Source organism: Calonectris borealis, chromosome 12, assembly GCF_964195595.1.
Source record: "Calonectris borealis chromosome 12, bCalBor7.hap1.2, whole genome shotgun sequence".
NCBI classification, from domain to species: Eukaryota; Metazoa; Chordata; class Aves; order Procellariiformes; family Procellariidae; genus Calonectris; species Calonectris borealis.
Window position 1 is genome coordinate 2,752,614 of NC_134323.1, and position 13,636 is coordinate 2,766,249.

The 13,636-nt window shown below is 50.1% G+C and overlaps 1 protein-coding gene across 2 annotated transcripts in view; it reads right to left on the reverse strand.

Annotated features, from left to right (window-relative positions):
- Positions 1-750, reverse strand: part of GNAO1 (G protein subunit alpha o1) — a 146,210-nt gene extending 145,460 nt beyond the window's left edge. Inside the window, exon 1 of one of the 2 annotated variants that reach the window (XM_075161011.1) lies at positions 90-707. In XM_075161011.1, the coding sequence (XP_075017112.1) occupies positions 90-207 (118 nt within the window). In that variant the 5' untranslated portion in view covers positions 208-707. Of the gene's footprint in view, positions 1-89 lie in introns of both variants that reach the window. The other variant, XM_075161009.1, reaches the window with a different exon arrangement.
- Between the last annotated feature and the right edge of the window lie 12,886 nt (positions 751-13,636).

A 13,636-nucleotide genomic window follows, 5' to 3' on the forward strand; every position in this document is an offset into this window, starting at 1 on the left:
GTTGAAAGAGAGATGAGGGGGGATAAGCGCGGGGGAGGAGGCGGGTAAGGGGACGCGGGGCGGGGGGGGGGACACCAGCGGGTTCTCACCGAGCAGGAGGAGTTTCACGTCTTTGGCGGCGCTGATCCCGTCCTCCTTCAGGTTCTTCTCGATGGCCTTGCTCCGCTCCAGGGCGGCTCTTTCCTCGGCGCTCAGGGTACATCCCATGGCGGCGACGAAAATTTAAAAAAAAAAAAAAATTTAAAAAAAAAAAAAGGGGAGGGGGAGGGGGAAAAATGCAGCCCCCGCCGCCGCCGCCGCCGCCGCCTCGGCTGGCTCCCGCGGGCAGAGAGGAGGAGGCAGGGGCAAAGCCAGCCACCGGCGGGCGGGGGGGGCGAATAAAAGAATTAAAGCAGATGGCCGTGAGCCTCCGGGCAGCGCAGCGCCTCGGCGGCGGGGCTCCCGGCTCCCTCCTGCCCCTCTCCCCGCGCCCGAGCGCTCAGTGCATCCAGCGGGGTTGCTGCGGGCACGGCGAGCTCTTCCCGGCCGGGAGGCGGAGGCGGAGGCGGGGAGGGAGGAGGCGGAGGAGGAGGAGGAGGAGGAAGAAGAGGGTTCGCGGCGGGGGGAGGGTCCTTCCCTCTCCCGTGCTCCCGGCTGTCGCGCTCTCCCCTCTGCGGCGGGTCTCTAACGGGCGGCGGCGGGGCGCGCTGGCAGCGCTCGGCGGAGCCGAATGGAGGCGCGGGAGCGGCGGCGGCGAGAAGGAGGGGGCGCGCCGGGGCTCCGCGCTCCCGCCGGCCTCGCCCGCTCCCGTGACGCGCGCGGCTCGCGCATGCTCGCGGCGGCCCCGGCCCCGGCCCCGGCCCCGCGGGCCGCTCCGTTCCCCACGGCCGGGCCTGGCCGCCGCTGCCCGCGAGGCGCCGCCGGAGGGGGGTCCCGGCGAGGGCGCGCCTGGGCCCGCGGCCCCTCCGCGGCTCTCCTGAGGGGAGGCGCCGCGGCGGGGTCAGGCCCGGGCGGCACAGCCTCCCCGCCGCCCGGCACGGGGGGAGGTCGCGGCCCGGCTGCCCGTCCCCCTCGCCCCGGGTCAGAGGGAGGCCGTGGCCCGGGCTGCCGCGCCTTCCCCCGGCCGGGAGAGGCCGTGACTCCGGCTTCTGCCTGCCCCTTCGCGGGCACTCGGGGCTGGGGCAACGCAGGGCCGAGCACCTCGGTGCTTGGGGGACGGGAAGGCGTGCGGCTGGGCTCGGGCGACAGCAGCGTGTTTGTGCGGGCGTTGGGCTCCCCAAAGGCCCGGGGCTGCCGTACCCCAGCCCCAGGCGGTGTGGAGGCCCTGGCTGTCCGCATGCTGTGCGGGTCCTCCGCAGCTCCTGCACCCATGCACTGTGCCCATGCATTGTGCTTGCATCTGCCCCGCAGCGCGGGGTGTGTGACCTGCGAGGAGCCCTTCTCCAGCTCCGCACAGTTAAATCATTTCCACAAACACTTGCGATGCGAATCACTTATGTGCTTGGTGCAAGGCATCAAGTTCCACCACCATTTTGGATTATGTTTTCCATCAGTGTAATTAACAGGGTGGGTTTTTTCTATGTTGCAGTGCAATCACAGATCTCTTCTCACCAGATGACCTGCCTTCTTGTCATAACGATTCCATGACATCTAACAACTGTTTAGGAATTGTAGGACTTAAAGTCCTGCAATTTTCCTGGTGGGTTTTGCCATTTCACAAGGTGGGAAATAGAGAAGAAAACCAACGTCGATGGGGAACATAAAATAAACAGGACTTTGTTTAAAATGCTTTCCTACTGGCCCAGACAAGTCACGATATATTCAACTTTAATCCATAACATTGATTGATATGTGACAGTCTCACTATAAAAAGATTTAGAGAGGAAAGAATGAAGTCTTGAGCGCAGCAAGCTAAAATGCATCAAACGAAAATGAACAAAATCAAGGAGCGCTGCCTGATACATAGAAAGGACACCCACCACTTCAATACACAAGAAGCCTGCAAAGGGAGGTTTGGTTGTTAGGAAGAAGATGCGAATGGCGAGGCAGCTGATTTTGCCTCTAAAGCCCACTCCTCCTCCCTGCCAAGAAGAAAATGGCTACAGGAGGCTTGATGGGAACATCCCTGGGTTGTGGGAAGGAAATGCTGGGCCCGGGCTGCGGCAGGGCTGCCTCGCAGGGGCTCGGGGAAGGCAGTGGGCTGCTGTTTGTGGTGTTGGGTGTGGGTGACCGTGTGCTCACACTGTGTTGGCTTTCCACTTAGGAGCTCTGTTCACTGCCTCCTCTGGGATCTTCTGACCTGCTGTCCTGAGTTCTGCAGTTCCCATATCCAGGACCCGTCCATTAAGGGTAGAAATACGATTTCTAATAGCACTTACAGGATTTTAAGCACAACTTCCCTGGCGCTTTCCTTCCAGGCAAACATCATCTCCTCCCAGCACTGTTTCCCATCCTGCCTTCCTCCCAGAACACGTTCTTCCCATTTTTTCTCCACACCTCTGAAACGAAGGGGAAAACATGGCATGCGGTTAACGAGATAAAGAAGAGATGTGAGGCAGAAGCAGACAGAAGAAAGCAAAAGGGAACTCATAAATAATGTTAGTGTATTCAGGGACCAGTAATATTTACTGCACATTTGTGAGCTAATAGGTACTGTATATTTGAATTTTGGGTAATTTATTTCTGGAAGCTCAGGGGACTGAGATGGACAAGCGAGCCTACCACCTGTTCAGCAGGAAATAAATGGAGATGGGAGAGATTACAGAGCAGTTCCTGCTCTTTCATACTCCCGCAAATCTCTTATGTAAAATCAATAGGATCAGAATTTTAATCAATACGTTTCATTTCAATGGTTCTAGCCAGAGGGCATTATGAAAAGTGCCGTATAGGAAAAGCACGGTCAAGAAATCCAGAGGCAGTGTCCTCATGAGATGGCTGCATTTACTTCCCATCTTCTCCAACAGCTTGCCAGCCTCGGAGTCATATTGGGATACTCTCCAAGGGGTTTACTAAGAGAATTAGTCTTTCGTATCAGCCTCTGGCTACTCGTTTCCTGACAAATTTGTAGCCGGTGCCTCCTGCCATGGAGAAAATGATTTCTCGTCTGCTTGACCAGTGCAGAGCCCGCACTTGGTCCTTTGTCCCACATACATCCCCGTCGCTACACAAATACCTGCTAATTTCTTTCTTAAGGGAAAATCAGAAATGGGCAAGTCTTCTCCTTGCTCTCTCAGCTCTCAGAGAGATTCAGGGGGGCAGCTGTGAAATTGAGCCATTTTTGAGCCATTTTTATGCTGCTGCTAATTGAGCAGAGCTGATGGAAATGTTTCCTTTGAAATTTTCTTACAGGGAAATTTCATTTTTTGAAAAATCTGCTTATTCATGGCAGACGAATTTCAAGAACCTGAAAAGAAAAAAGCCTGCCTCCCCCACCAAACAATCAAAATACGTACCAGCCTACTTGGCTTTTGAGATAAATATGTGGAGTTTTGTTGCTGAAAATGATGTTTCCATTTTTCAGGAGCTGACAGAAGTCCTCTTTTAATAAAAAGTGGTTGCTGGCAGTAACAGCTTCAGTTGAAAATAGGCGCTTTTTTTCTCTTAAATATGACAGAACCTCTCCATAAAAGGTGGGGAGAACCTTTTTTCTGGCCATTCCTGCAATTAAACTATTTCACTCGAGGTGTATAAAGAACACGCTTGTTTCTGCTTGACTGTTGTCTTTACAAACCTAAGACTCAGCAGTGTATTTTAAACCAAAGTCCTTACTCTCCTGTATCTCTGATCTGTGCCTCGGCACAAGCAGACTTCTTCCTGCGATCAGTTTTCAACCATTCTGCTAGAAAAATTGATCAGATAGTCATTTCTTTAAGAAGTGAAGGATGGTAACAGAACTGAGGGATGCCTTTGAAACAGGCTGTGCCAAAGTGATCTTGTGGGATAGATGACGAGTTTGTGATCTCAGGTGTGTTGTCTTCCTGTGGGTGGCGGGTATCTAATGATTCTCCTGGCTGCATCTCCTGGGAGAGATTTGCACTCCAGCACACCTCACCGTCCCAGGCTCTGACCACCCAGGTCAGGGGTTCGTAGAGTGCTCTGGCTTTCTTCCAGCCCAGGCATCTTGTTTTCCTTCACACAGAAACGTAGGAGGTGATGGGATGTGGTGGGAGCCAGGGAGCACCTCTGGACCCAGGACTTAGGAAGCCCATCTGGGTCTCACAGTCCAGACATGGCCTCGGGGAGCGGTTGCAGACCCCTGCCACCGATGCCAGCATGTGTTCTTGGATGCCACCAGCGCATGCCTCACAGCTTGCCAGGAGGTGGTGAAACGGTGGGGGGGAAACTATGCAGTGGGCCTCAGGAAAGATGAACCTTTGACTTAACGTCCCACAGCTACCACAACACTCCCACCACCACAACTGGAATTGCAGTAATATTGGCGGGAGCAGCAGATTGGATCCCATCCCCATAATTAGTTGATATTGCTGGTTCAGCATATCCTCAGTGAACTGGTGGGCGGTATGAAGAGGGGGTGGGGCAAATCCAGGATGAGATGACTGTAGGAGGCAAGCTGCAATGCTTTGCAGCTTGTCTTTCCCTCCTACTTCAGGATTGTTCTGTCCAATCTATAATCTTATATTCCTTCAGTATGGTTTTAATGCACATGCTGATGGAATGGCCACCAATCCCATGGAGAGCCAGCAATGCATTCTAGCAGATCTCACCATTAGGAAGTTTTCCCCGGATATTCAGCCTAATTTTTCATTCTTTAAATTGATGTCAATTACCCCCCAGCTAAACCTAGTTATGCAGTGGAAGACAGGTTTAAAATACTGAATGATCTCACTAAATTGGAGAAATGGACAGAAATCAATACAATGAGAGGCAATAAGGACGCCCATGAAGGTTAAGTGGTTGATGGAGGAAGGATTAATGAAATGCACAGATACTAAGTCAAATTGCAAATATCCTTACTTCACTCTTACTCACTCCATACCCCATAAATATGTTCTACTCCAGCAAATGAAATGAGGAAGCACCTTAGTGTTTGACTAGCGACTTGGAGAAGTAGAGACCAGTATTAAGGGAAGAGAAGGTGTGGGGTTGGTTTATTGTATGGAAAATTGGCAACAAAATAAGAATGAGATATCAATATTAAAAAAAAAACACAACAGAAAAATAACCTGTGGATAAGAATATGACCTGCAATATACTTGGCATCAAGAAGTTGGACAGCCTGACCAAGTTTAGAGAAATGCTGAAAATCCTACTTTTGTTGTTAGTTTTTCATGCCTGTCTGCGTGGGCGATGGTAACTACAGGACCTGAGAGCCACTGACAGCTCCTGTCTTGGAATTAGGTGAAGTTTTGGGGCTAGGGCTTACGGGGGTAAAAATGTTTGCCGCCTGGAGTGGCAGAGGTTAACACATTTGCATGACAGAGAGATACAACAGCTTGTCTTCAAAGTACTTAGAACTAACCTAGGAAGTTTTGTGTTCAAGTCTCTCATGCCACAGCGAGGAGAACAGAGAGAGATCGGGATGTATTCGGGGGAAAGTAACAAATGCCACATAGAAGACCCAGGGAAGCCGAGAACTGCATGTACCAGGGCTGGAGGAGCTCTGGGAGCTGGTCTGCCTACCAGTCCCAGAAGACAGCAGCTGAATGAAAGCACTGCTCAGTACTGTGGCTTACACCAACGATTTCCCAAGGATCCACATCAGTTTCTGCACAATAAATTTTTTTTTATATAAAATTAAAGATTTCTACTACTTACTGTGAAAAGAAATTTGTTGTGTGGCCTGAAATAGGATATTACCTAAGCCTGCAGAGAGCCCCAAGTTATGGTTTCTCAAAGTGAGAGAGAACTTGTCAATAACCCTTAATGAGGTGTGAACTCCTCTCCCTTTTCTGCAGTGACTTTCAGCTCCCAGTTCTAAGGACACTTTTCAGTGTCAATGTTTTCCATTTTCTAGTGGTTCAGGGACACATGGCAGAAAAAGAAAAAGGCTTGTAGGCCTACAAAAAAAAATCAGAACCTAAATGATTGACTATTTTGCTGCAGATCATTGAGAGGAAATCAGTAGATCCCCTTGTGGGTATTTTCGTTGTTGGGGACAGGTTTACATAACGATGCACTATTTTCTGTCCCTTCATCCGATCCAATTTCTGTTTGTATGGTATTGGGGATATCCATACTTCGGTGGTGATGTGAGAACCTAAATGGAATAGAACTAGAAGCGGGGAAGAAGCTATCCACTGCTATCCACTTTCTGCAGTAAGAAACGTATAATAGCATGAATGATTCAGCAGGTGCACTAGTAACCTTGAAAAGCCACGAAACTGAAGCTACACGATGTTGTCCTTCAGGCAAGGGTGAGAGAGTGCCAAAAATGAGACAGGGTAGCTGACCTTGGCTCGGGGCTTAAGGAGGACAAGGACCCCGTCAGCCCCGTACCATTCCTATTTCCGCAGTATCAAGGGTGATGGTTTAGTAGGAATGAAACAATTCCTGCCACAATCCAGGAACGCTGGTTACAGGCATAGTCTTGATTCCTCTGTGTAGGAAAATCAGTCATTGCTTGGTCTTGGTGAAACCGAGCTTAACCTTCTGCATTAGCAATTCAAGCTCAAACGTGCGACTGATTGCATACGAGTGTCATTTCGTTCAGCTACTGTCATCAGATGCAAGATTTGGATAGACAATTTAAGCAGATCCATTGACAGCACTTCAGGAACATTCCTGGATTTATATAAATGCTATCCAGCAACCTTGCAGCTCTCGTTCACACAAATAGTCCTGATGAGTGATCTTATTGAGGAATGCTAATTCAGCCCCTGAAAATATACAGTCCCTGTATACTTATTCCACAGCTCTCAGAAGCTAACTCCAAGTACAAAGATACCATTAGTTACATACAACTCCTGCTCTTTTTCTCCGCAAAAACTTTTCAGTGTTTTTTTGTACGGAATTATCATATTGTTCTTCGATTAGAAATACGTTTTAAAATATTTAAAATAAGCATCAGCTTTACCAAGTGTTATTTCAGTGTCATACAGCGCTTCCTGATTGTAAGTGCTGATGTGATTCACGAAGGCTAGCTTTAGCTGACAGAGGCTATAATCAGTGTAGGAAAAGAGAGACTCCTCCAGCGGAGGATGAATAATGGGAATCATCTCTCACCTTTGATTTTGAAGAAAGCCCATAGAGACTGGCTGTCCTTGGCTGAAGTTAACCTTCATGAGCATCCCTCACAATGCTCTAAGCCAAGGACTTGCTTTCACTGGGAGGAGATGGGGGAGAACAAATTCTGCACATGCGAAACAGGCAGTGTTATTCTGAGAAGGTCATACTGGGGGAAATGACATCTCGGTCGAGGAAGAAACAGTACCTGAAGCAAACTCCGTATTTGGAGTATCAGTGCACTCAGCTAATATCAAAATATTGGCTGGATGCTAAACCCGATCCAGGTTCAAAAAGCAGGAAGAAAAAAGTCATGAAGAAAAGATCCATCAAAGGTTATTAAATACACAAAATTGCTGCCTCTGCCTAAAGATGTCCCCAGGTGACGGGCTGTCAGGAGCTGCGAGTGCGAGAGGAGAGGGCTGCTGTACGCGTGCCTTGCTCATATACCCTCCTACCGCAGCCTCCACTGGCCTCGGTGGGAATCGAGGAGCCGGGGCTGGGCAGCCCATCGGTCCAGCCTGGCGTAGCCATCCTTACCTCCCGCGTTTGACCACGGCCGGGACACACCAAACTTAGCAAGAGGAGTGCATTTCCCTCAGCTGCTCGGGGCTGTTTCTCATGGCTTCCCCAGGCAGCAGCGAAACTCCCCTTGATTTCAGCGGTGTCAGAAACTTAGCATCTGGCCAGCTCTAGAGAGTTCTGCATTAATGATTAAGACGTTTTAAAATGCATCGTCACAGCATGAAGAATCCAGACTTCTGTAGAGGTCCAGCTCGTCTGAGATATATTTGACTGCTGCCTGGACCAGAGGATCCAGGTTTGGCTGAAAATGCTTATTCTGTGGCTGAAGAAGTGTTTTTCAAATGTACTGTGTGAATTCCCTGATCTCCCAACAGAATTGTTTCCAGGAGCTTTGGATGCTGGGGTGGGACCTCTGGCAAGCTGCATCGATAGTTCACATGAGTATTAAGCTGGCTGCCCCTCGCTTTCTCTCTCCTTGAATTCTTTGTGGAATGTCGTGTTCTTTTCTTCACGTCCTACTGTTGGGGACAATTACACTGGATTATTAAACACCTACCCTATTCCACCTTTCAGCAGGAGGTGACATGAAACATAGATAGTCCTATAGTTTGGTGTTCATATTTGGGATGAACAGCGTTGTGTAAATGTGAGATATTAAAAGCTTCTTGATTTTTGAGTAGACCACCTTTAGAAAAAGGTAGGTGAACCCTTAGCATATACACAAGAATGGTGTTTTCTTTCTACCCTCTCTCCCTTGCTTTGCTTGATATGAAGAACAAAATAGGTCAGTCAGAGGTTGTTTATAAGTACTGAAGATAAAGGTGGTAGGATTTAACCTCCGTGTGCAAAGCTGGAAGTTGTTTGGATGAAGTTACTGAGAGCAAATTCAGGCTGGGTGTAAGTCTGCTGCCTTCAACAGGCTGATGCCAAGGTAGGATTAAAATGTGTTTTCTCTAAGGCAGAGACTAAGGGTCGTAGCAGCCATTTATTCTTCTTGATAATAATCGGTGATTGTGGAGGGTTTGGAGATTAACGTGACAACCATAGATCTTCCCTGTCCCAGGGCAGCCCGGACCGGCACGACCGTAACGCCGGAGGCATGTGTGTCTCAGAGGCCAGGTCGCAATCGCACTGTGCTCCTGGCAGGAGCAGGATGGGTCAGGAGGGATCTCGGGCTGCTCAGCTCCACAAGCGTTGTCAGGCAAATAAAGCGTGCCTTGCCCTCACATCAGCCATGTGTACCTTAGCATGTGAATACAAAATCATCAAACCAAAGCCCAACAAGCCACTGAGGATACATCCTGGGCAGTTCTGACATAAAAAAATAGTGAGGTCATGTAATTCCTCTATCCGTTGTAGCAGGTGGGTCATACGACTGGCTGGCTCAGGAATAAATACAGGTCTAATCTCTTACCGAAGCCTACAGCAAATCATTCCCAGTGAACCCCAGCTAAATGAACAGATATAATTGATATATTTGAGGAAAGAAAGGTCTGCTTGCAAATGCGGCTGCGCTGCTGGGTGAATGTGTTGCTCTGCTCCCCCTCTGACCCAGGCCAAGGCTCGGTGTGACAGGCAGGACCGTTCCCGTGTGCCCAGAGGAGCCGGCCCACTCTGGCAACGACCCCTCAGTGGATGAGGGCCAGGCTGGGCCGACGAGGCACCCCTCGATGCCAGGAACAGCCCCGGGAGGCCATCCTGCCCTGGGGTGCTCGGTCACCTTCTTGCACCTTCTCTGGCGAGCGAGCGGCATCGCTGGTTGCTGGGCGATGCCAGCGCTGAACCGCAGTACAAACACATGCTTGTGTCGCCGGGCTGGTCCAGGCAGGGGCTGGCGGAGCGTAAATCTCTGCCTGTTTTTCTCTTTCCGTGTCTTATTCTGGGATCCCAGGCCTCTGCTGAGCCACAGTGAAGTTGCAGCGTGTTTCCCTGTGGAATAAAAGACAAGAAGGAAATTTAGCTGTACGTTGCTGCCAGGAGGGTGACAAAGAGAACCCCAAATCCTGGGTGCCATCTTGAAAGGGGCTGCTTCCCTAAAAATATTCTTTACAATTTCTGTTTCGGTGCTATGGAGAAATACATGCCAAGTCCTGAAAGGAGTGTTTGCTCAAGGTGCACTGGTAGGACTACATTGCAGGAAAGGGCAGAACCGGGCACTGAATCCTTAAATATATGCAGAGTTATCAAGCGATATTTAAATCCCTTGGGTTACAACCATAGGGACATGTAAGACCCTACTGGCTCCCTCCTAAAATCTCTGTCCGGTCTGGTTCAACTAGACACGTAGGAAGAAGGATGGAGCATCTCTGAATAACTTTTGTGGTTGTACTGGGCAGATGGACGTCTAACAAAATTCATTACTTTATCGAGAGAACTGGAAAAGCTTTGTCTGAAGGAAGTCTTAACCTGTGCAAATCTCAAATGTCTGAGATCCTTCTCCAGACTGTGTTTTACATTTCCCCTTTTCTTCCTGCTATGTTTTGTCCCCAGGTTTTCTCTCCGTCTCTCCTAACTCCCTTTCCTCATTTCATTCCACACTGTTATTCCCAGGTTTATTTTCTGGCTCAAATTCCTGCTCCCCTTTAGAGAGCTTTGGGGACAGCTGGGAAGCTGTCTGCGTCCCACAGATAAACAATCTCCACCGCGAGTAACTATTTCAGCTCTGCCTACGCAGTGACACAGGGTGCTGTCGCTGCCTGTTAAACAGAAACCCTCCTTTGGGAGCGTGTCCTTGCTATCCGGGAAGGTTTTATCTTCCAAATACCTTTAAACCCCCACTTGAGCCTGAGTTTGCCTGCCTCCAGACAAAACTCAGTAGATGTTGTCAGCGATGCCAAGGCAAGATGACGTGAGTGCGGGTTCTGCTTGCTTGCTGCGCTGCCGGGAAGCCGTCTGAAGGTGGTTAGACACGGGTTATTTGCACAAGGCTGGGTGCTGCGGGAATCGCATTCACATGACTTCAGGTCAGCTTAGAGCAGGGCGAACCCTGGCAGAGGGACACGCGTCCCCCCACCCCGTGTTCGAGTGGGAAATTCCGGTGGAAATGGCATTTATTTGGGGCAATATTGTCACACCTCGTAGTGACCTCCCAGGGACCCCCCCCGCCAGGGTGACAGCCTGTGACGCTGAGGTGGGACCAGGTCTGGGGAGCAGCAGGTGCCCAAACCACTTTGGGCTTCCCGAGAAGCCTGTCCTCTGGGTCAGCCTTGTGCAGTGAGATGAAGAACTGCAGGTCGGTGGCACGCTGACCGTGTTCCCGTGGCTGTGGCGTTTCAGGAAGGCGTAGCAGCGTCTGCGTTACAAGTCCTAGGTTTCCTTGCCAGGAGATTTGCCCTGTTGCTGTCCCCGTGGTGGTGGCCCTGGGTGGGCACGGTGTAAGAGCTCTTTCCTACTGCCGAAGAGCAACTGAGGCAGCTCCCGTCCGCGCAGTGCCTTTGCTGGTACAAACAGTTTTGCTTTTCCCCCGTGGCAGGACAATCTTACCTTGGTTTGCTGGGCTTTGTTGAGAGAAGGGAGCTGAAGGGGTAGGAGTTACCTGAAACTCCCACTCATCCGCCTGGTACATTGCTTCTCTTGCAGAATATTTAGCTTTCAGGCCATGGAGACTGCATCAAGCTTCATCAGCCGATGTTGAACATTTTTGAAGTTTCAATTGCTTCCTTGCCTGAGATGGAGCTATCATTTTTATTGCTTTGGTTGCTTAGGCAAGGAAAGGGAAAGAGGAACAAATCAGTACGGCCCTCTTGAATTAGGATTGATTTTCATGAATTCTTCTTGTTGATTTTGAAACACAATTGTTTCTAAAACATTTAATTGATTGAGGTTGTTTCCCTCTTTCTTTTCGGCAGCATTTGTCCTCAGCCATTTGCCACTGCTGGGAGAGGGAAAAAAAAAAAGAAAATAAGCTCTGTGTGAGATCAAGATTTCAACGCATTACACACCAAAACATTTGTTGCTATTTGCTTTTAAAAGTGCCCTTCTGAAGCAGCATGGCTAGAGCTGCCATCTGTTCAGGATTACGCTTCGGAACTCCCAGTTTCTCTGCAAACCCCCTGCCCGGCGCTGCTCCGTCTGCCGAGGGAAGAGGTGGTGGGGAAGGGGCTGGCCGCGGGGGGAAGGCACCTCCGCAGCTGGATCTGCAATCCTGGCCAGGTTGTCAGGGGACCACAAGATGGAGAAGATTCCTGGTAGCGCAGGTGACTCCAGAGCGTGTTTTCTAAGGTTCACTGAGATGGTATCTGTTCGTTAAAACATGAGAGGACCAGGATGGGAGCGTTGCTGTTCATCTCCGCTGTTTAGGCAGGCATCAGGGTGATTTGGCAGGCATGTCCCTCTGAAAGCCTCTGCCCAGCTGCTGGGCAGCAAGGAGTGATGGCAAGGCAGAGCTTTTCAAGGTGCAGGTGGAAAACACCAGCTCCCGAAGCTGCAGGAGTGTAACCACGTCCTGGAGCCCATTGCTCAGGTCCGTGCGAGCATCTTCCAGGGCTGGGAATCCCTCAGGCAGCAAGTGTCCACATCGCTCGGTGAATCCACTGAGAGAGGTCTTCAGGAGCCGGTGCAGGCTGTGTTTGGCTCTGTGCTTTGGGCACAAAGTGCTTTTCAGTGCAAGAAGCGTGAGGTTTCATTGCGGGGTGGTCGTCTTCTCTCTTTTCCAGAATAGGTTCATGCAAAAGGGCTAAGCAAAGTCTCCGGGCTCTCATGTGGCAAGAAAGAGGATCAGCTCCTGTTGCCAGACATATAGACCCTCCTCTAAACACACAATTTTCTCTGTCTCTAAGAGCCTGCACCAGTCCCTGCGGGCGCTGGGAAGCTGGAGAGTCTCGGTGACCAGCCACAAACCCACTGGAGGTGCTGGCTCAGCGTTTTCATCCCTGCTTGGATCTGCCTTGCAGGCTCTGATGGCAACAGATGCTAATTATTATCATGGCAATCGTCACCTTTGCGGCTGTAATTCTCCTCTACCGGTCTCTCTTCTACCCTTAGCCCGTCCCAGCTCCGACATTGCTGATATGACAAGTGGTTAAGCCACGCAGGAGCTCTGCAAACCTGGAGGTGGGTCTTTATTTGCCAGCTTTACATATCAACAAACTGAGGTGCCAAGAAAATAGAGGCTGGAGCCAGCCCTGCCAGCCGCTCCGGCAGCGGGGTATTGCTTGGGCACGCGTCAGGGAACCTGAGCACAGGTTTCGGCTTGGTCCAAAGGGTCCTGCTTTTTCCAAGGCCATCTTCTGGGGCCGAATTTATGAAATTGCTCAGAGACGTGAAAAATGAGCAGTGTTTTTTACAAGTATTCAGCAAACAAGAGCTCTCGTTGTGCCAGTGCAGTGCAGATGTAGGGAACCTGTTTCTCTGGGCTTTTTTACATTTTTGAACGGGTGGGCTTGGTGGCCTGGGGAGCTCTGAATTACGGCAAATGCAGTAGCGTGGTTGCTCTGAGTCCCCAATACACTTCTGCTACAGAGGCTAAATGGATTTACTTTTCTAGTTTCTTACCCGAGTTTGTAAATACAGCCAGAAATAATAAACTTTTTAGAGACAGACAGAATTTAAGCTCCCGATTACTTGAGCAGTTTTTAAAAATTGCCCTGTTGCTTCTCAGCTACTTCTGTAAGGTAGAGAAATACATTCTCTTACATGCTGCTCATCTATTTACTTACACTTCCGCTGCACAGAAATTATTTGCACAGTTAGCAAAGAGGCAAGCCAAGGTCCATTAATGGCACCACGACTCTTTATAGCAGTGCTGCCATTCGGGGGATCTGTTCTTGCCGTGGATAACCCAGGCTGGGCAATCTTCACCCCCCCGGAGCAGCACCGCGGGCTCGGGCATGCTCGGCGCTAGGACTCGGCGTTTAGCAGCAAGCCCAGGGGAGAGGGTTTGGTTTCAAATGCTGAAATCAATGCGATTCTCTGGTTTGATTCTCAGCTTTCAGTGGTAAGGAGCTGCTCT